The sequence below is a fragment of the Aethalodelphis obliquidens genome, unplaced genomic scaffold (assembly GCF_003676395.1).
Source record: "Aethalodelphis obliquidens isolate GAN/ISIS:26980383/991018 unplaced genomic scaffold, ASM367639v1 scaffold7, whole genome shotgun sequence".
Lineage (NCBI taxonomy): Eukaryota > Metazoa > Chordata > Mammalia > Artiodactyla > Delphinidae > Aethalodelphis > Aethalodelphis obliquidens.
Window position 1 is genome coordinate 428071 of NW_020837951.1, and position 19836 is coordinate 447906.

Consider the following 19836-nt stretch of genomic DNA (forward strand, 5'->3'; position numbering starts at 1 on the left):
CTCCCGAGCTCTCAGGCATTGTTTCCATTCTGTACACACAAGAGTCTTCCCTAAGATGATGCCCACACCTTACTTTTCAGATCATTAAATAGCGCCAGGGGGGTCCTTTTGTACAAAAAAGGAGACCTGTCAGCTCTATGACTTTGGAGTCCACGATCCCTGCAGGTCTCGGAGCAGGGCACATGGGTCTGCGAGAGCAGGGAGACCCTTGACCGGAGGGCCCAGGACCCTGAGGTCGGGGGACCGCAGGCCTCAGTTTCCCAGCTCCAGAGGCAGCTTTGAGAGGGCGGAGAGATGGTTGGTCCCGCCCCCTGCCGCCCAACCCGGCCCTCCGGCCCCCCGCCCCCCCACCTACTGCCGGTGTGGTGGGCGAGGCTTCAGCGTAGTCCCTTCTGGGCCCCGCCCGGCTCTGACGTTACGGTGGGCGGAGCCTTCCTCGCCCTGCTTTGGCTGTGGACGGCCCGGCCCTAGCCCTGACGTAACGGGGGCGGCCCCGCCGAGCCCCGCCCCTTCCCTGACGTCGCGGTGGGCGGAGCGCCACCCCCGGGCCTGGCAGTGCTGTTCGGTGCGGCGGAGCGCGCGGAGTGATCGGCGCGGCCATGCGGAAACCGAACCCGAGCCCAAGCCTGAGCCCGAACCCGAGCCCGATCTCCGGCGCGGCGCGGCTCCCCCGACGGAGGCGACGGGCGCGGGGCGCGCTCTGAGGCCTGGGGATGCGCCGCCGCCTCGACCATGGGCGCCGTCGCCTCCCGGAGGAGGGCGCTGCGGAGCGAGGCCATGTCCTCGGTGGCGGCCAAAGTGCGGTGAGTGCGGCGGACCGACCGCCGGGGCCAGCGGCGCCCCCGCCCCCGCAGCGTGATCGCAGCCGGCGCCCCGCCCCCACCTCCGTGCGGTTCCCTTCCCTGAGGCTGCGGTGGGCGAGCTGCACGACCTCACGACCCTCACATACACTGGGTGGCAGGGGCTGGATGGAAAGCAGACCTGGGCCCAGGTCTGGCCAAGGTGCACCGACACCCAAGGGTCCCCGAACTGCGACCTGCCAGCCCTGGGCATTCTGAGGTGGGATGGGAGTGCTTGCTGGGGGTGACCCCTGAGCCCTCCCTTGCTGGCGCCGAGGGCCTGGGTGGGGTGGGGACGCCAGGGTGGGTGGTGTGCACTGACGGCGCACCCCGCTGTCCACCCCTCAGAGCAGCCCGAGCGTTTGGCGAGTACCTGTCCCAGAGTCACCCCGAGAATCGAAACGGTGCAGGTAAGGGCACGTGAGACAGTGCCGGGACGGGGTCCACCCACAGCCCCCCATCCTAGGCGAGAGGATGCTGTCTCCTGTCCAGGTCAGGCCCAGCCCCTGCGCACTGTGGGGCGTGAGCAGGCAGCTAGTGCCCTGCTGGGCTGGCTTCCTCACGCCCCCTGCCCCGCCTGGCCCAGAGCCCCAGGAGGAGCTCCGAGTCACTCATCACCACGGCACCCACCCAGCTTGGGCTGTTGGCATGGCAACAGGCCTCCTGGCACCCCCAGGACTGGCACCACTGTCTCTGGGGGCCAGCTGGTAGGGAGGAGGGGAGAAGTTGGCACTGGGCACATGGGCGTGGTGGCAGGCTGGGAGGTGGCCTGCTTGTTTCTGGCCCCACCCCATCACCCACAGGTAGCACAGCCTGTCGCCCACACGCACGTAAGAGGGGCTTGGGGCCCCGATAGGCGTGAGACGTGAACCTCTAGGGGGAGTGCGCAGCTCAGAAATACCTCTTCTGAAGTCATCAGGGCCCACGGTTCGTTCAGCGGGCCAGGCACCAGCTGGGTATTCATTCCCTGCCTTCAGAACACCCGGAGACTGGGAGGGCAGGGCCAGCAGGCCGCAAGCTCACCTGGTGCCTCTCCCCCAGACCACCTGCTGGCTGACGCCTACTCTGGCCACGACGGGTCCCCCGAGATGCAGCCTGCCCCCCAGAACAAGCGCCGCCTCTCCCTCATTTCCAACGGCCGCTATGAGGACAGCCTCCCGGAGGAGGCCGTCAGTGGGAAGCCGGCCGGCGAGGGCCCCCAGCCCCGTGTGTATACCATCTCCGGGGAGCCGGCCCTGCTTCCCGGCCCGGAGGCCGAGGCCATCGAGCTGGCTGTGGTGAAGGGGCGGCAGCAGCGGGAGCGGCACCCCCGCCACCATAGCCAGCCCCTGCGCACCAGCCCGGGCGGCAGTCGTGAGGACGTCAGCAGACCCTGCCAGAGCTGGGCGGGCAGCCGCCAGGGCTCCAGGGAATGTCCTGGATGTGCCCAGCTCGCCCCCAGTCCTTCCCCTCAGGCCTTTGGGCTGGACCAACCGCCTCTGCCTGAGGCCGCCAGCCGCCGCAAGAAGCTGGAGAGGATGTACAGCGTTGACCGTGTGTCTGGTGAGGGGGCTCGCTGGGGGCCTGGGCAGCTTCAGGCAGGATGCTGGTGCTGGGGTCGGCCAGCCAGCAGCGAGCACTGTGAGGCTTGGGCAGAGCAGGGTGCCCAGGTCACGGCCTGCAGGTGGCGACCTGCCGCCACATCCCGTGCCCCACCTCAGGCCTCATGGTTGGCTTTAGCCTTGCCAGCACCAAGTCACCGGAGGAGTGCTTCCCCGAGGAGGGGGCCTGGGAGGGTCTTAAGGGTTGAGCAGGTAGAAAACCTGGCTGAACGGGAAGATCGGGCTGCCTCCAGGGAGTCCTGGGGAACAGTCCCTGCCCTGGGGCCCACTCACCAAGGGAGGCGCATGATTGCCTGGGGCCCAGCCAGCTAGTGGGGCTCGCCCCAGGATGGTCAAGCTGTGCCGGTGGCTGCGGAGCCCCGGAGGCCTGCTGTCGGCAAGAGGCCTCCCTGGGACGTTCAAGTGGCCCCACGCTTCCTGGCTCTGAGGTTGTCATCTCCTGAGAGCAGAATTCTACCTAGCAGACCTGGCACGTCCTCTCAGGGCACCTCTTGGGCCTCCAGATCAGCAACCCAGCTGGGCCTCAGGGCACAGGCCTGGGGTGTGGGCAGTTCACCTCCACGACCTCATGTTCCTCTGATGCACCCAGGCCAGGGGCTGGGACGGGGGTCAGGGAAGAGAGTAGAGCGACCCACTCTGTCTACTGGCTGTAGGGGCCCTGGGAAGGGGCGGTCTCCACCTCGCCCTCCGAGAAGGGTCTGGGAGAGGGGAGGTCCAACCAAGTGGACGCCAGAGTGGGCCGCAGAGAAGGCACTGGAGACCCCAAGGAGAGGCTGCAGCCATTTGTCCCTGCCCTTCCCCTCCTGCTTAAATGGAGACAAAATCAATCCTTTCCCTGGGCACCCTGGAGGCAGGCTGTGCTCTCAAAAGAACACTCGTCAGCTGTGGGTAGCAGAGGGAGAGCCAAGCAAAGACAAGCGTCACCAAGCCGCTGAGCTGTTGTGCCTTGAAGAGCTGAGCGGACACCCAAGCCTGCTGGCTCTGCGCCGGCCTCCCGACCTGGGAGGCGGCTGGGGAGCCCTGGCGCTTCTCCTCCACCGTCTGTGGCAGAAGCATCCCCTTCCCTGACAGGTGGGGGTAAAGGCTTCAGGAACCCCTGAGCCAGCCTAGTCACTGCTCCTTTGGTCTTTTCCAGATGACATCCCCATCCGTACCTGGTTCCCCAAGGAAAACCTCTTCAGTTTCCAGACAGCAACCACAACTATGCAAGCGTGAGTCCCGTCTGACGTGTGCCGGGCCCAGGCCGGGCGCCGCCTTCCTGGTGCTCAGGAATTACTGCCGGACCCTCTCCCGTCCTGAGCCCACCTGCGTGGCTGCTTCTGAGCAGCCCCGTGTGCCGTGTACCGCCAGCTCTGCCTGAATGTGTCAGCCTGAAGGAAGGCAGGCCTGGCTGCTCTGAACTCCCGCTGCCCCTCCCCCGCCCCACCCCTTCCCCACTGCCCTGTCCCTCAGTCCCTCCAGTCCGTCCATCCTGTCCTGCGGGGACCTGGCTGGGGGCTGCAGCTGATGCAGCCACCAGCAGAGGTGGTTCGCTGCCCTGTGTCACCCAGCTCCGCCTTCACGCACGCCCCAAACAGCGGCCCGCTTGTGTTTCGTGTGTTGCAAGCGATCACAACTTAGTCCCCTGGGGGCGTGCTCTTGACCTTCGCACAGCTGGGTGTTCTGTCAGGGCTTCCTTTCAGGGAGGGACTCTGCTGCAGTGTCCCCGATACCAGAAGCTTCCTCCTGCGTGTGCTACCCTGGGGAGCGCACCACCGCCCTTGGGCCGGATGGGGGCCGCTACCTTCACTGCTGGACCCAGGGTCGGCAGGGCACAGTCAGGCCTCTGTGCGGCCTGACAAGGTCACAGCATCTGGTGGCCTGGGCCACGGTGACTTCCGCGTCTGCTGCCCTTGCAAGGGCTGGCCTGCGGCATAGCCGGCACCCTGCTGGTGCCTGTGTGCCTGTGAGGGATCCTCCAGGTCAATGACAAGAAAGGAACTAACTGAAGGGCGGTTGGGGGTCTGAGGGTCTCTGCTCACTGTGTCTTCTCTCTCACGCTGCCCCTTCCCGCCTCGACTCTAGCATCTCGTAAGTACCGTGTGGACCTCGAGCCTGAGGGCATGGCGGTTGTCCCTGGGGGACTCTCCCACCCCCAAGTAGGTTGGGGCAGGCCAGGGACCTGGGCCTTGACCATGAGGGCGTGCTGGGTCCCAGCGAGCGCCAAGGCTACAGCAGGGCCTGCGGAACTGGGCCGAGGACAGGGCGAGGCAGGCCAGGACCTTCTGCCTGGCCCAGCGCCCTGGATGCCCCGCTGGGCCCTGTGCTCGAGCCTCTGTCCCCACGTCTCTGTCCCTCTTGCCTGCGGCCAAGGGCAGTGCTGACTCGTGGTGGTTTCCCAGGGTGTTCAGGGGCTACGCGGAGAGGAAGCGCCGGAAACGGGAGAATGATTCCGCGTCTGTAATCCAGAGGTAGGGCCTGCCAGCCACTCGCCACCAGGGTCCGTCTCTTGTCTGTCCTGGTCTAGCCTGGGCCCACCCAGCTCAGCAGACCTGATGGGGGAAGGGCGGTGGCGAACACTGGCCTGGCCCTGCTCTGGGGACGCGGCAGGCAGGAAAGGTCAAGTGGCCTGAGCCCCTAGGCCTGTGTTTTGGGGGTACAGTGACAGCTGAACTGCAGCCAGCTGGCCCCCCTGTGCCTTTTTCTGGCCCTTGAAGCCCGGAGCAGTGGGGTCAGCAGCCAGGCTTACCCTCCCTAAACCCCACCCACCTCAGAGATGTGTCCAGGAAGCTTGTCTGTCCATCTTGGAAGTTGGGCTTTGGCAGGGCACAAAGTTTGGAGTGAAGGAGACCTGCTTCTGAGGTGGCCCAGGGACACAGCAGCAGGGGAGGGGGCAGCTGCCAGCCCCTAACCCACCTCCCGCTTGGGGACAGTTGTGCTGCCCTGGCCACCGTGCGCAGGAAGCAGGAGCCCTTGACCACGGGGGGCGGGAGGCTCTCGGGGTTCAGAGCACCTGGGCGCAAGGAGAGAAGGGAAGCGTGGGCAGCGAAGGTGGGAGACCCGAGTGCACAGGGTCGCCGAGGGAGCTGTCCTGGGAGGGGGTGGGGCTGCAGGAGAAGGCTGGCTTATCGTGCCTTTGTACTGGCAGCAAAGGGGGAGCCCGGGAGGAGTCTCAGGAGGAGAGGGACTGGGTGGGATTTGCCTGTGGGAGAGCTGGGGGCGCCGGGAGGGCATCCCTCACGGCAAGGGGCAATGTTGGGACGGTGGCCAGCAAGCAGTGGGGAGGGGAGCGCGTGGGACGGGGCGCCACCCTCGCGGCCCTCACCAGCCCCCGGTGCTTCCGCCCCCAGGAACTTCCGCAAACACCTGCGCATGGTCGGCAGCCGGCGGGTGAAGGCCCAGAGTAAGGCCCGGGAGCGGCGCGGGCGGGCGGGCGGGCGGGCGGGGGCGCGCTGTTCTTGGCCGGCTGGGGCTTTGCGTGCTGCTCTCTGCGCCCCAAAGGCCCGCGTCCCCAGGCCCCGCTGCAGCCCCGCGGGCGGGCACCTTCCCACTCCCAGGCTCCGCCCCAGGACAGGGCCCCGCCCCTGCACTCAGACTCCGCCCATGTCCACCTAGCACTGTCCTTGTCCAACGTCGACCCTCCGCACTCCCCACTCCCGCCCCTCCCGCCGCAGTGGCGTCCTCCACTCTCCGGACCCCCTCACGGTCCCCACGTCCTCCCCAGCCAGCCCCTGTCCCTGTCCACCTCGTGTGGCTGCAGGCCCCGCCCCTAACGGGTTCTGCTTTCGCTGCAGCGTTCGCCGAGAGGCGCGAGCGGAGCTTCAGCCGGTCCTGGAGCGACCCCACCCCCATGAAAGCCGACACTTCCCACGACTCCCGAGACAGTAGGTGCCCGGCGGCGCAGGCCAGCGCACCTCTCCCAGAGGCTCCCCTAGGCCCCAGTTCTGCGCTCCCACCCCGGGGGAGCAGCTAGGCTTCTGCGCCTTTGCTGAGCCTCAGTTCACCAGACTGGGTGCGGGGGGCGCTCTGGCACCTCCGATTTTCTGGGCAGGGGTAACTAAGGGCTGCGGCTCGCTGGCTGCCCTGGCCTGGTGCCGCCCTCATGCCCGAAGCCTGAGGAGCAGTGCCAGACTCCTCCTTGGCCCAGGCGACAGGCGCACCTGGCTGGAGCTGACCCTTGCCCTCCGGCTCCCACTGGCCTTGCACCAGGGTCCACCGCCTTCCAGCCGCCAGCCTTGTCAGGCTGCTGGGGTCCTCAGCTTGGCGCTCTCACCCACCCTGGGTTTCCCCCTGACCTGGAGGACCCTCTGGGACAGGGCTTGCTGGCTCTGGCCTCCACGCATCTCTGGGGGTTGCAGCCGGGACAGGAGGCGCTGCAGCTGACCCTCAGGCCCGTGGCACATCCTGCCCTACAGGTAGTGACCTGCAGAGCTCGCATTGCACCTTGGGTGAGGCCTTTGAGGACCTGGACTGGGAGACGGAGAGGGGCCTGGAGGCTGTAGCCTGTGACACTGAGGGCTTCGTGCCACCCAAGGTCATGGTGAGGCCCCACACAGCTGTTGCAGGCTGCTCAGCAGTGGGGAGGGGGGTCTCAGGGGGGCTCCTGCTGCCCACTGGCTCCCAGGCGGCCAGGGCACTGAGTGGCCCCCTTGTTGTTCCCAGCTCATCTCCTCTAAAGTGCCCAAAGCTGAGTACATCCCCACCATCCTCCGCAGGGACGACCCCTCCATCATTCCCATCCTCTACGTGAGTGCCTGCCCAGCCCCCATCGCGGTGTTGGGTGGGGGGTGCTGCCTGAGAAGGGCTCTGACGTGGGGCTGGCTTCCATCTGTCCCAGGACCACGAGCACGCCACCTTCGAGGACATTCTGGGTAAGTACTCCGCCCTCCCCCACCCCGCCCTCTGGTCTTGGGGCTGCTGGGGGCGGCACTCACACCTCTGCCTCCTGCAGAGGAGATAGAGAAGAAGCTGAACGTCTACCACAAGGGGGCCAAAATCTGGAAGATGCTGATTTTCTGCCAGGTAGGGCTCAGCCCTTCCTGCCCAGGGGTGGGGGGTGGAGGGTGCCACCTCCCTGGGCATGCACGTTTGCATCTGCACGTGTTGAGGGCAGCGGTGGTTGGACACCGGTGCGCGGCCCCGTCTGCCAACTGCAGTCTCTCACAGGGCGGCCCAGGACACCTGTACTTGCTCAAGAACAAGGTGGCCACGTTTGCCAAAGTGGAGAAGGAAGAGGACATGATCCAGTGAGCTGGGGGGCTGGGGGGCTGGGTGCAGCACCTGCTGGGGCACCGTGTCCCCGCAGTGCCTCCTGTGATGCTCCTCACACCTGGGGGTCGGGCTGGAGGCCACCTGTGACCACCCCTCCCCCACCAGCTTCTGGAAACGGTTGAGCCACTTGATGAGCAAAGTGAACCCGGAGCCGAACGTCATCCACGTCATGGGCTGCTACGTCCTGGGGAACCCCAACGGGGAGAAGGTATGGGGCCCAGACCCCAGACCTGTGAAGGGTTGGTAGAACCCCCATTTCTCTCCAGATTCCCTTTCCCTTCTCCTCCCAGAGAAACCCCCATGCCTGGGCCTAACCAGCTGGGGGCGTCCTGTCCCCCACCCCCCATTCTCCTCATCCCTCTCTCTTCCCCTGCCCTGAGCTCATGGCCCACCCCCTCTTTTCAGCTGTTCCAGAACCTCAGGACTCTCATGACCCCTTACAGGGTCACCTTCGAGTCCCCCCTGGAGCTGTCAGCCCAAGGTGAGTTTGCCGGGCTGGTCCCCAGTTGTGGGGTGGGTTCCCGGGGGCGGTGGCCTGAGCCCCGGCCTCGCCCCTCCTGCCTCAGGGAAGCAGATGATCGAGACCTACTTTGACTTCCGGCTATACCGCCTGTGGAAAAGCCGCCAGCACTCGAAGCTGCTGGACTTTGAGGACGTTCTGTGAGGGGCGGGTCCACCACCCGGCCGCTTCCTCGGACCAGCGACGGGGGCTGGGCCGCTGTGTGCTGCCCAGTACCGTGTGGGTCTTGGTCTTCACGGCCACTTCAGGGCACCCTCAGACGTCGCTCAGGTTCCCTCCCAGGGGTCTGCTCCTCAAGGCATCACGGGTCAAAGAGGTCCCAGCCCCCGCGCCTGGGAGGAGCCACCGCGGCCGGTGGATGTTGACCGGGTCTAGGCCTCGGCTGGAGGCCGCAGCTCTGGGGCGGTTCCTGTGCAGGGTCATAGAAATAAGTGCAATTTTCTACAACCCCCGAGACGATTCAGAGGGAAGCAGCATCACTGGTTAACTAGTTAAGTGCTACGTTACTAGTAACGGCGTAGACCACCCGGCTCAGCGTGTGTTCAGGACCTTGTCTGCCCCAGCGCCCCAGCCCTGCCGTATCTGATCACCAGCACCAGGGCGGCCCGCCTGCCCGGCCTGGCTCCGTCCCTGGCCGAGTCCCTGATCGTCTGTGCTCGCGCTGCTCTCGCCACCCCGCTTACCTGGCCTCGGCCGCGCCGGCTCGGCAGGGGTGCCTGGGCAGCAGCTGGGGGGCACACCTTCCTTTCTTTCAGAGCGGGCCCTGCCTGCTCCCCGGCCTCCCAGGCCCGCCCAGCTCCCTGCTGCTGTCCAGCTCAGCTTTTGGCGGCCGAGTTCTGAAGGCCTCTCCTAGTGCAGAGCCCTGGGGTCTCGGCGGGGCCTGCTGGGGCTGGGTCCTGGTGGGTGAGAACCCTGCTGCACTCCACGTAGGGGCCTGGACCCTGCAGCCGGGGCCTGAGAGCTGGGCGGCCGGTGTGCTGTGGGCTCGAAGCCTGGCCCGTGGCCCAGTGGGTGGGCTCTCTTGTACATAGCTGGGGCTCGGGGGCTGGCCCCCCTTTGCAGAGCCTGGTCTGAAACACCTGGCTGTGCCCCCAGCCAAGGGGGGGCGGGGGCTGAAAAATGTACGACTTTCCTTAGAGTGACCATTAAATCTGATTCTCTGCTGCGGCTGCCGCGTGGGTCTCCTCTCTCAGCACCCACCGTCCACTGCCTCCCTGGGCCCAGAAGATTCTGGGCCCGCTGGTCTGAGGTTGTTGCTGTGGTGGCCGCCTGCACATCCTGGCCTGGAGCAAGGGGGCTGGAGCGGCTAGGCCTGCCCTGCCAAGGGCACACTCTGCGAGAGGTCTGGGGATGGGACTCCCAGGGCTCCGGGGAAGCGTCTGGGGAAAGGGCAGGTCCTTGACACGGCTGCAGGATGTGGTCCTGCAGAGGAGCCAGGTGAGGTCGGGAGATGAGGGCAGAGACACCCTCCTCCTGCAGCCTCTGCCCCACTCCCGGGCACAGAGCGGAGGGCCATTCCTTCCCTCAGGCCATTCTCTGCATGTGGTCAGCAGTGTGGCCAAGCTAGGAGGTGGCTAGGAGGTGACCACAGGACCAGCTGGCCATCACTAGCCTTAGTCATCTCCAGATGTGCCCATTGCCACCACCCTCCCCTCCAGTGGCCAAGGTGCTTTGGGGTCCAGCCAGGCTTGGCTACCCTGGTGGCTCCTGGTTCAGTTGCCTGTGGGCAGATCAGCAGGTGCCAGATGGGTGCATCCAGGGCCACCAAGGGCTGGGGAGGGCGGGGGGCTGCCAGGGGATGGCGTGGGTGAGGGCTGGGGGCCTGGAGGCTGGCAGCCTGGCATCAGGGGGTGCTGCCAGGAGAATTCATGTCCGGAAGAAAGCCCACGCAGGCCACGAGGATAGCTCCCGGCGTGACCCAGCTGCTCTCACCGTGTGCTTCGAAGGCACGATTACCGTGTGACCTGCAGGCCTGACCCCGGGGCTGCCAGAAGCTTTGTCGCGTGCCCCTGCCCCTCCCCCAGACTCTGACGGGGGACCCTGTAGTCGAGGGACTGGGGCTGCGGAAGCAAGTGGGCTTGCCCCAGTCTTCTGGGTCAGCTGCTGTGGGTAAGGGCTGGTGAGGTCCGCCCGTGGGAGGCTTGAGGTCTTGCATCTGGTTCACAAGGTTCCTTCCCTCACACCCCATAAGCACCAACCAGTGTGTTGGAGAAAAGACATGAAGCCCAGTACAAATGAGGAAGGCGTTTTGGGAAAAGAACAAAACCGAGGGGAGGGGTGGCCGACCCGGAGGCAGGCTGGGTGGGGGCGGGGCACGCTCAGGTCTCTGTGGCCTTCCCCGCACACCCAGCCAGCTGGGAACCCGCGGCAGCAGCCAGCGAGGGCTGGGGGAGCAGTATTGGCGACTAGTGCGCGAGGAAAAGGCTTAAGGTCCTTAGCATGTGAGGAGTTTTGATGTATTGACAAGAAAGAGACAAAAGCCAGCAGAGAAAAGTGGGTAAAGGCCTGAACTGACAACTCGCAGAGGAGAAAGTCAAGCGGCCGATGAAAAGCCAGTGAAGGGGAAGAGGTGCTTGCTGCCTGTTTGTTTGGCAAAAATTTAAAGGGTATGAGTCACCCTGTGCTGGTGACTGTGTGGGGAGGAGATCATGTGAATTGCCATAGCCTTATTAGAAAACAGTCTGGGAATAGCTCTTAAAATATAACTGGTAAACACTGAACCAGCACCTCCCACTGGGGCCTTCTGCATGGATGTCCATGTCCCACAATTCACGCCCTTAACTGGGGCAAGGCCAGATCATGTGGACGGCTATCCTGGAAGAGGCAGATTGTTTAAAAGGCTTGTTGAGGGAGAAGTATGGTTGGGCCTGCAAGAGGCCCGAATACTCTCTGTTTAAACTGATGAGGTCAAGCTCACAGTGATGAGGTGTGTTCCGCTCACCCACTGTGACACACACGCCTTTATAATGTCTGATGTCCAGTCCTCACCTCCTGGTGACAACGTGGACAGAGGTGGCCCCGGCCTGCCCTGTCTACCTGTGCTGCTCTCTCCAAGCCTTGCAGTGTGCATGCCCCAGCCTACGTGGCCAGGCTCACCCCCTCAACCCCAAACAGCCACCCCCCGTTACCCCCTGCCCTGGATGTGTGCCCTAGAGGGACAGACCCCACCCTGGGGAGGACAGACTCAGGGCACATCTGCCTTGTCTAGAACCTTCCATCACCATTAGGATGAAACTCAGATCCACTGTTTGCCCTACTATCCGGAAGGGACACGTTGTGCCTACAGCTCCTTTAGGAGGTCTGTGTGGGGGGAAGAGAGTCGCACTTGAATTCCCAGGGAGGGATCTCCAGAGACCAGGATTAGGAGGGAGATCATCAAAGCCACTGTGGAGGCACCCTCCTGCTGGTCCCACCCCACGCAGCTGTCACCCAGACAGGGCCAGGGTCTTTCTGGGGACCCCAGGAAGGCAGTCGTGGACTAGACGTGCTTTATTCATTGGACATGGCTCAAGGGCCAGGAAGGGAGACCCTGGAGGGGGCTGGGAACTAGAGACCTGGAAAGGTCAGGAAAACCACCTGCAAAGGTGTTTATGAGCCCCTGGACCTGCTCCCAGGCCTGTGTGGACCTGACCCAACCAGCGCCCTCAACAGTGGGCCAGCCCATTCCCAGACCCACCACTGGGGGCGCAGCTAAAACCCCAGCATTCTCCATAGGATGGAGGCAAGACCCCAGTCTCAGAGTGGAATTCAAAGTACTAGAAACCAGAAGAACTGTGGCACTTGCAGAACCATGAAGAGCTTGACCAGCAGGTACCAAGGATGAGAAGACACAGGTGTTGAAATTATCTGACAAAGACTTGGTAGAGCTGTTGTAAAGATGCTCACATGAGCTGTTGATCTAAAATAATAAAACAGCCAGTTACTTTACCAGCAATATGGGTTTATTGGGGAACAGTAAAGAACTGGAATTCAGGACAAGCAGTCTAAGGTGAACCACAAGCAAGTGCAGAGAACAAGGGAGCAGAAACCCTTTTATAGAGGAGAAGGTGGGGTTGGGAGGGGCTGTTCTAAACAAAGTGTCAGTTGGAGGAAACGGAGTTCGCAGTGTGGTGGCTTTTCATTGGCTGAACTGTGATGGTCTCTCATTGGCTGGGCTGTTGCTGGGCGGGGAGAAAATCTTCCTTTCTCCTGCTGGGTAGTAAGTAGTAATCTTCCTGTTGGGCCTGCAATTGAGACTGCACGGTAGGCCGTGGGCGCTCCCCCTTCTGGCCTCCTGTTAAATAAGGTTTCTGTTAATTAATTTCCACGTTTCTCCTTTTTGATCAAGATTTTTCTCTGAAAGCATTGCTTATCAAAAATCAGTTTTTTGGGCTTCCCTGGTGGCGCAGTGGTTGGGGGTCCGCCTGCTGATGCTAGGGGACACGGGTTCGTGCCCCGGTCCGGGAGGATGCCACGTGCCGCGGAGCGGCTGGGCCTGTGAGCCATGGCCGCTGAGCCTGCGCGTCCGGAGCCTGTGCTCCGCAACGGGAGAGGCCACAGCAGTGAGAGGCCCGCGTACCGCAACAACAACAGCAACAAAAAGATCAGTTTTTTATGGATTCAGTGACTTTTTGTCCATCATTGCCAGGGAGGACCTTTCCTGGGTACCGTGTCCCTCGTGGAAGGGAGAGTGCACAGATTGGAAACCTCTTGAGGTCACATTCAAGTAACAAGGAGGGGTAGGAGGGAGATCTCTCAGGAATTTCCCATCTAAAGTCTGTGTCTTAGAATAGTGAATACAGCAAGGGAACAGTCAACACAGAAAGAAGTAAGCACTTTGAGAAGGCACAGTGCAGGAATAAACATGAAGCCGTAGCTGATAAATTTTCCCCCAAATAGCAAAACTTCAAGGACTTTTAATTTATTTATTACAATTGAAGTATAGTTGATTGACAGTGTTGGGTTATCAAAGACTTATTCATTTGAAACTAAATGTTTGTCAATAATACAGCCTGTAGGTTACAAATTTAGACCATGAATTTGGATAAGGATCCGGAGTCAGTTAATAGTCCAGATGAAAGAAAGAGACTAGTGTGAATTTGAAACCTAACAGGCCCGGTTCTGATATCTGGTCAGATGTCGTCTTCTTCAATTCGGGGAAATCTTTACTTTCAGGTCCCCAGTCGGTGCGCAGCTTCATTCAGGCATGAGTCACCTGAATCCAGGGGTCTATTCCTCGGAGTTTGACAGCACAAGGGTGGGTTAGCAGTGCCTGGTTCGGGCCTTCCCAGTGAGGGTGAAGGGGGTCCTTACGGGTCTTTTCCAACAGAGTCTCCGGGCTGCAGGTGCGATGCTAAGCTCTTCGTCTCCCGGGAGCGTGCTGTGAACAGATCGCTCTTCCAGGGCATGACTACTTTCAACAGACGCATTCAGGCCTCTGTAATATTGAAGTGTGCCTCCGTTTACCAGCAGTGGGTGAAAAGAGGCGGGTCTCAGGTGCATCCGAGGTCTGGTGACTGTCTCAGGGGTGAGAGTTTATGAGTTCCAAAGGGAGTGGTCTGAGATTGAGAAGGATAAACGGCAATGCTTTTGGCCACGGTAGTTGGAGAGTCTCTGTAAGTTTTGCCAGTCGGGTTTTAATAGTGCGATTAGTGCATTCGAGTAACCCTGTGGATTGGGGATGGTAAGACAGTGAGAGTGTAAAGCCGGCCAAACAGTACGGACTAGTCGAAGTACCAGACCAGCAAAGTGGGTTCCCGGGTCACTGTGAAGGACTACCCAGGGAAGGGGATTAGGGATTACCCAGGGAAGGATAATCTTTTCTAACAAAATGTTAGCCTTGGAAGAAGCAGTGGCCTGTCTACAGGGGAAAACTCTGGTCCAGTGAGAAAACATACAGCTCATGACTAAACATGTTTGTATCTGTGAGGTGGGGAAGCTGTGTGAAATCCATCTGCCGAACCTCCAGTGGTCCGTGAGGCAGTTCAGTGTCCGGGAGCAGTGCGAACGGGTTTCCCTGGATCGTGTTTTGTTTCTCGTGGAGGTGTTTTTGGCCCCACCGTGTGGCACGTGGGATCTTAGCTCCCCAACCAGGAATCGAACCCTCACCCCCTGCATTGGAAACGCGGAGTCCTAACCACCAGACTGCCAGGGAAGTCCCTGCCTGGATTGTATTTGGACAGGTGAGACAGGTGGGACAAGCCAGGTGGACACTTTCTGCAGCCTTATGAATGTTTCCCCACCGATGTTGGTTCGTGAAGGCTCTCATTTTGTCAGTGGACCTATGGTTTAATGCATGTCCAATGGTGAGAAGTGAGAACCTTAGAATCTCTGGTGGAGGCTGGATTGTTATTTGGCCCAAGCTAGAGTTCTTTTTATCGAACCAACAGTCACTAGATTTCCAATATTGTTTTTCCTTTTCTGGGGCCAATTGTTATGCATTTCTAGTCAATTTTTCCAGATTGTCGTCTTGGGGAGCATGTCTTTGGACCGTGACAGAAGTTTGGCCATTGATTCCTTTGAGAGCAGTGGTTTTGGAGGAAATATCAGTGACGTGGCTTCCTTTAGCCTCTGGGGAGTCGAGTCTGGAATGCCCAGGGATCTTAATGACCGTCAGGGCGGCCGCGAGGGTATGGTGTCTGTTGGATTTGGACATAGGAGCCATTTTTAATCTTTTCCCCATTAGCGGTGAGGAACCTCGTTGCTTCCATCGGCAGCCCAAGGTCTTGGGCGCCCCGACGACGTGCTGACGGTGTAAATATGGTGCTTTTGCCCTTGGCCGCAGCGCCAGCCGAGCGAGAGCATATGGTTCAGCCTGTTGGGCCAAAGCAGCCCAAAGTAAAGGCGTTGCCTTGGTGACTTCGGGGGGGATGCAGCAGCACACCCAGCAGTGTTTACCGCTGTCATCTTCAACAGGAACCGTCAGTAAACCACGGGAAATCCGCCCTGGTTAGAGCAGCCCCCTGTAAAGCGGCATGGGGCATCAGCAGGTGATCTGTCAGTGTGAGGCAGTCATGAGGTTGGCAGAGAGGGGGAGAGCAGAACAGCAGGGGCAAGGTTGCTACAACGGGGAGAGCTGTGCGAGGAGCTGTTAGCAGGGTTTCATGGGAGGTGGGGTGACTAACTGGAAAGCGTTGAGTGTGTGAGAATTTGGGAGGGCTTCTACCGCGTGGGGTGCAAAGGTGGTGAAAACTCTTTCTCTGGTGATGATTCTTTCTCTGGTGGCCTTGACTGGAAGGGCAGTGGCAGGAGTGGCTCTGAGACCAGGGGGTATCCCCGTGCCACAAGTCCAGCTGTCGGCTGTAATACTCAATGGGTCAATGGCAGTCCCCGTGTTTTGGGGCAAGTACTCCAAGGGCGTTCCCATCCTTCTCACATACAAAGAGGCAAAAGAGAAGCTGATAATTAGGACGTCAAGGGCAGATGGTCTTGGTAAGCTTTTCTTCAAGGTCTCAAAGGCTGTGGCATCTTGATCTTCCCAAATAATAGTGTCAGTTTTGATCTTTTTTAATAGAGCATATAGGGCCTTTCCTGATGGTGCAGTGGATAAGACTCTGTGCTCCCAATGCAGGGGGCCCGCGTTCGATTCCTGGTCAGGGAACTAGATCCCACATGCATGCTGCAAGTAAGAGTTCACATGCCACAACTAAGGAGCCCGCCTGCCACAACTAAGACCTGGTGCAACTAAAAAAAATAAATAAATAAAGCATATAGGGGCTGGGCCATAAGGGAGAAATTTGGAATCCAATTTCGACTGTAGCCAGCTAACCCAAGAAAAACCTCATAATTGGGGCTTAGTTTTAGATTTGGGGATGTTCAGGATGCCATAAAGAGTACACAAATCCAAGTGTCACCCTTGTTCCGAGATCATGTGCCCTAAATATCGATCCTGAGTTTGAGCAACTCAGTTTTTCCTTGGAGACTTTATGTCCCTTTAAGGCCAAATGTTTTAACGGGTGGATGCTGTCTTCCTGTGAAGAGGTTTGAGGAAGCGAGCAGAGCAGCTTATCGTCTGTGTAATTGGCCCTTGAAGAACGCGGGTGTTTGGGGCATCCACCCCCGTACAGCTGAAAATCCACGTGTAACTTTACAGTCAGCCCTCTGCATCTACGTTTCTGTATCCATGGATTCAACCAACTGCAAGTTGCACAGTACAGTAGTACTGTAGTATTTATTGGGAAAAAAATGCATATAAATGGACCTGCTCAGTTCTAACCCATGTTGTTCAAAGGCCAACTGTATATTGTAGCAAAGTCAAGCCTGCAAAAAACTTTGTCATCCAAGTCAGCTTTCAAGATTTGTGGAAAGTAAGAGGGATTTTTGTAAAACCTGGGGCATTGCTGTCCAGGTATATTGTTATCCTTCCCAGGTGAAGGCAAAAAGGTACTGACTGGCTTTATCAACTGGAATGCTGAAGCACGCACTGCATGGATCACCTATAGTGAAATTTTTGCTTTCAGTAGGAACGGATGCGAGTGGAGTATGGAGGTTAAGAACAACAGGGTGTCGAGGGGCAGCACGTTGATTATTGCCTGCAGGTCCTGGACAGGCCTCCATCCTCAGCCGTTGGGCTTTCTCACGGGTTATATTTAATAGTATTACAGAGACTAGCACAAGGGGTAGTGAGGCTCTGAGCCTTGGAATCCTCTTACGGGCTTTACACCTTGAAGGGCTTCTTTCCTCATAGGGTATTGATTAGTTCTGGGGAGAGGTTTCGAGGGACCTATTTGAGTCTTAATGGGAAGAGCACTGTGGGTTTTGCCAGTATCAGTTGGAGACGTTTTGCCCATAAGGAGGATGGTAGCTGACTCAGCAGGGACGAATGATCAGCGTCTCCCGAATCAGCTCCAGGACCGTCAGAGACAAAGCAAAGCCAAGCCAGTGAAGGGTCACTGAACTCACCTGGTTGGCTATTTTGACTGTTACTGTGAAATTCTAGAATTATTTCCCCTTTTGGGAGAAAGAAATTCCAGCATATTTGCTGAGCTGTCTTGGCCCAATAAATGAATAGGGGCGGAGAGACTAAGGAGGGAAGTGTGGGTATCTCTCAGGGGCCTAAGCAAAAAGGAGCAGGTTCAGGGACAGGACCCTGTTGAGGTTCATCAGAGACCCCCACTACTTGGATCACTTTCGTGCTCCGAGGCCGGGGCTGCTTTACCGCAGTTGAACTGGGAGTGAGGCTCTGGTGCCAGAAGAGATTGATTCCCAATCTGGAGAGTTGTTTTTCTGAGCTGATGAAGAGGGAGGGTTGGGAAGAACCCCTGTGTTTCCTCAGAGGCCCGTTGGTGGTGGTCAGGAGGGCGTTGGAAAGGCTGGTTAGAGGGCTGAAGGCACTTGAAGCACTTACACTTGTGACAATCGTTTTCCCAAAGTCCTGGCTTTTTGCGATAATAGCAGGAACTAGGAGGGTTTGGGTTTTGTCTCGGGACCTTTATTTGCTGGAGTTGAAATTAATCTTTTTTTTTTAATTAATCTTTTAAGTGACTCATCTAGGGTGTGAGTGAGCTGCTTTGCCAAATTAACTAAATCTGGAGTGGACATAGCTTCCCATTCCATCCTGGTCCTTCTAACTAAAAGGAAAGATCTCCATTCAGCCCATTAATAAACAGAGTTGAAGGCTACCCTGATGGACTCAACATCTGAAGGAAGAGCGGATTTTTTTTAAACTATCTGAGGTTGACCGTAATGGTCATGAGCAGGTTCATCCGACTTTTGTGTGCAAGCCTGAATTTTGCTCACGACAGCAGGCTAAGGGCAGCTACTACAATTGCTTGGGGGAGCCCTCCAGCAGGTGTTCTCACCTCTTGCCAAAAGTTGGGGGTTGTTTCTCTAAATCCCTTTCAGGATGTTCCCATCAGGCAAGTTTCACCCAATGTTTGGCTTGACCCCCATCCGCAAGCATATAGATCTGGGGAAACCAGGCTGGTATGTTTGGATAATTATGTTAAATTCTTCAGCAAACCTGTGGGGTTCCTCACTGACTTTAGGACACTCTTTTAGGGCTCTCAGTTTGGCCTTAGTCTAGGGAACATGAACTTGGGTTTTGTTGGAATCTTCAGAAGACTTAAGTTTAAAGGGGCAGGTCCTGAACTAATGGTTACGGGGGGAAGGATGGGGGAGAAGGATAGATTGGGAGTTTGGGATTGACATGTACACACCGCTATATTTAAAATAGATAAACAACGAGGACCTACTGTATAGCACAGGGAACTCTGCTCAATGTTCTGAAATAACTTAAATGGGAAAAGAAATAGAAAATGAATAGATACATGTGCATGTATAACTGAATCACTTTGCTGTACACCTGAAACTAACACAACATTGTTAATCAACTATGCTCCAATATAAAATAAAATTTTAAAGAATAAATCAAGAGGCAGATTCTAACAGGTTCAGAGGAGGAAGTTGGGAGAGGTTTAGGGAAGCACAGTGAGAGAATTGGAATGAGACAGCGGAGGGCAGAAGAAAAGAGGAAGATAGCGTGGGGGGGGGCGGGGGGGTGCTGAGCACAGGGGCTGCTTTGTCCAGAGACAGGGGATGGGGGCCGGGGGAGAGTCCTCAGAAGCCATTTTTTCTTCAATTGTTTGTTTGCCTCAGTTAATTTAAAAATTGTATTTTGCTAAGTGGCAATTTCAGAATCTTGATAATGTTTGGAAGCCTCAAAATACCAATCAAAATAGGAATCCCGGGCTTCCCTGGTGGCACAGTGGTTGGAAGTCCGCCTGCCGATGCAGGGGACACGGGTTCATGCCCCGGTCCGGGAGGATCCCACGTGCGACGGAGCGGCTGGGCCCGTGAGCCATGGCTGCTGAGCCTGTGCTTCGCAACGGGAGAGGCCACAACAGTGAGAGGCCTGCGTACCCCCCCCAAAAAAAAAAGGAATCCCATTTAGTTTTGAAATTTTTTAGAGCCACGGCTGTCCAATTCATCTTTAAGAAAAGTAAGCTTGGAAAATTTAAAAGTTCCCCATAATGACCATCAGTGTTATAAATTACTCTGGGTTAAGTTGGTCCATTTAATTAGAAATGTGCATGAGAGGGAATTCTCTGGTAGTCCAGTGGTTAGGACTCTGTGCTCTCACTGCCAAGGGCCTGGGTTCAATCACTGGTCAGGGAACTAAAATCCCACAAGCCACACATGGTACGGCCAAAAAAAACCCCCAAACCACAAACAGACAAAAAAAGAAATGTGCCTAAGGAAGGACCACAGTTTTTAAACATAAAACTGGTTGAAGGGGGTGGAGGGGGCACTGTCAAAACATTTAGATTGCTGGGATCCCTTTTCTTAGAGTTTTTTCTCTAGAGCAAAGGAAATAAATTTTTAAACAGCACAGTTCCTATAGGAATAACCCAGTTCCAAAGGAATTGGACCAAAGGCTTAGCAGTGCAGTTTCAGTAGGAACAGCCTTATTTCAAGAGACAGGCCAAACAAGTACTCTCAGAAAGGACAAAGCCTGTAAAGAAAGGATGAAGTCTTCCCAAAAAAGCAGATCTCAAATAAAGCCTGGAGAGCCTCAAAACACAAAAAGAGTGGGGTTTGAACCCTGGAGAAAACTTAACCCTCAAACTCCAGGGTCAGCAAGAAAGTAGTGAGCTCGAGAGGCTCTGCAAGTCCACACCTGTTTGCTCACTGCCTTGGAGTTCTTAGG

At 58.2% G+C, this 19836-nt stretch overlaps 1 protein-coding gene across 10 annotated transcripts in view; it reads left to right on the top strand.

The window, feature by feature from the left end:
• The first annotated feature begins 82 nt into the window (after positions 1-82).
• NSMF (NMDA receptor synaptonuclear signaling and neuronal migration factor) overlaps positions 83-19836 on the top strand; it is a 31065-nt gene continuing 11311 nt past the window's right edge. For 3 of the 10 annotated variants that reach the window (XM_027104131.1, XM_027104134.1, XM_027104132.1), the window contains exons 1-14: positions 83-803; positions 1188-1249; positions 1881-2381; positions 3576-3651; positions 4822-4890; positions 5770-5822; positions 6214-6303; positions 6835-6959; positions 7082-7165; positions 7257-7290; positions 7371-7441; positions 7586-7665; positions 7796-7898; positions 8096-8171. In XM_027104131.1, coding sequence (XP_026959932.1) covers positions 733-803; positions 1188-1249; positions 1881-2381; positions 3576-3651; positions 4822-4890; positions 5770-5822; positions 6214-6303; positions 6835-6959; positions 7082-7165; positions 7257-7290; positions 7371-7441; positions 7586-7665; positions 7796-7898; positions 8096-8171 — 1495 coding nt within the window. In that variant the 5' untranslated portion in view covers positions 83-732. Of the gene's footprint in view, positions 804-1187; positions 1250-1880; positions 2382-3575; positions 3652-4821; positions 4891-5769; positions 5823-6213; positions 6304-6834; positions 6960-7081; positions 7166-7256; positions 7291-7370; positions 7442-7585; positions 7666-7795; positions 7899-8095; positions 8172-8256; positions 9378-19836 lie in introns of those variants that run through there. The other 7 variants (XM_027104137.1, XM_027104140.1, XM_027104136.1 and 4 more) reach the window with 7 other exon arrangements.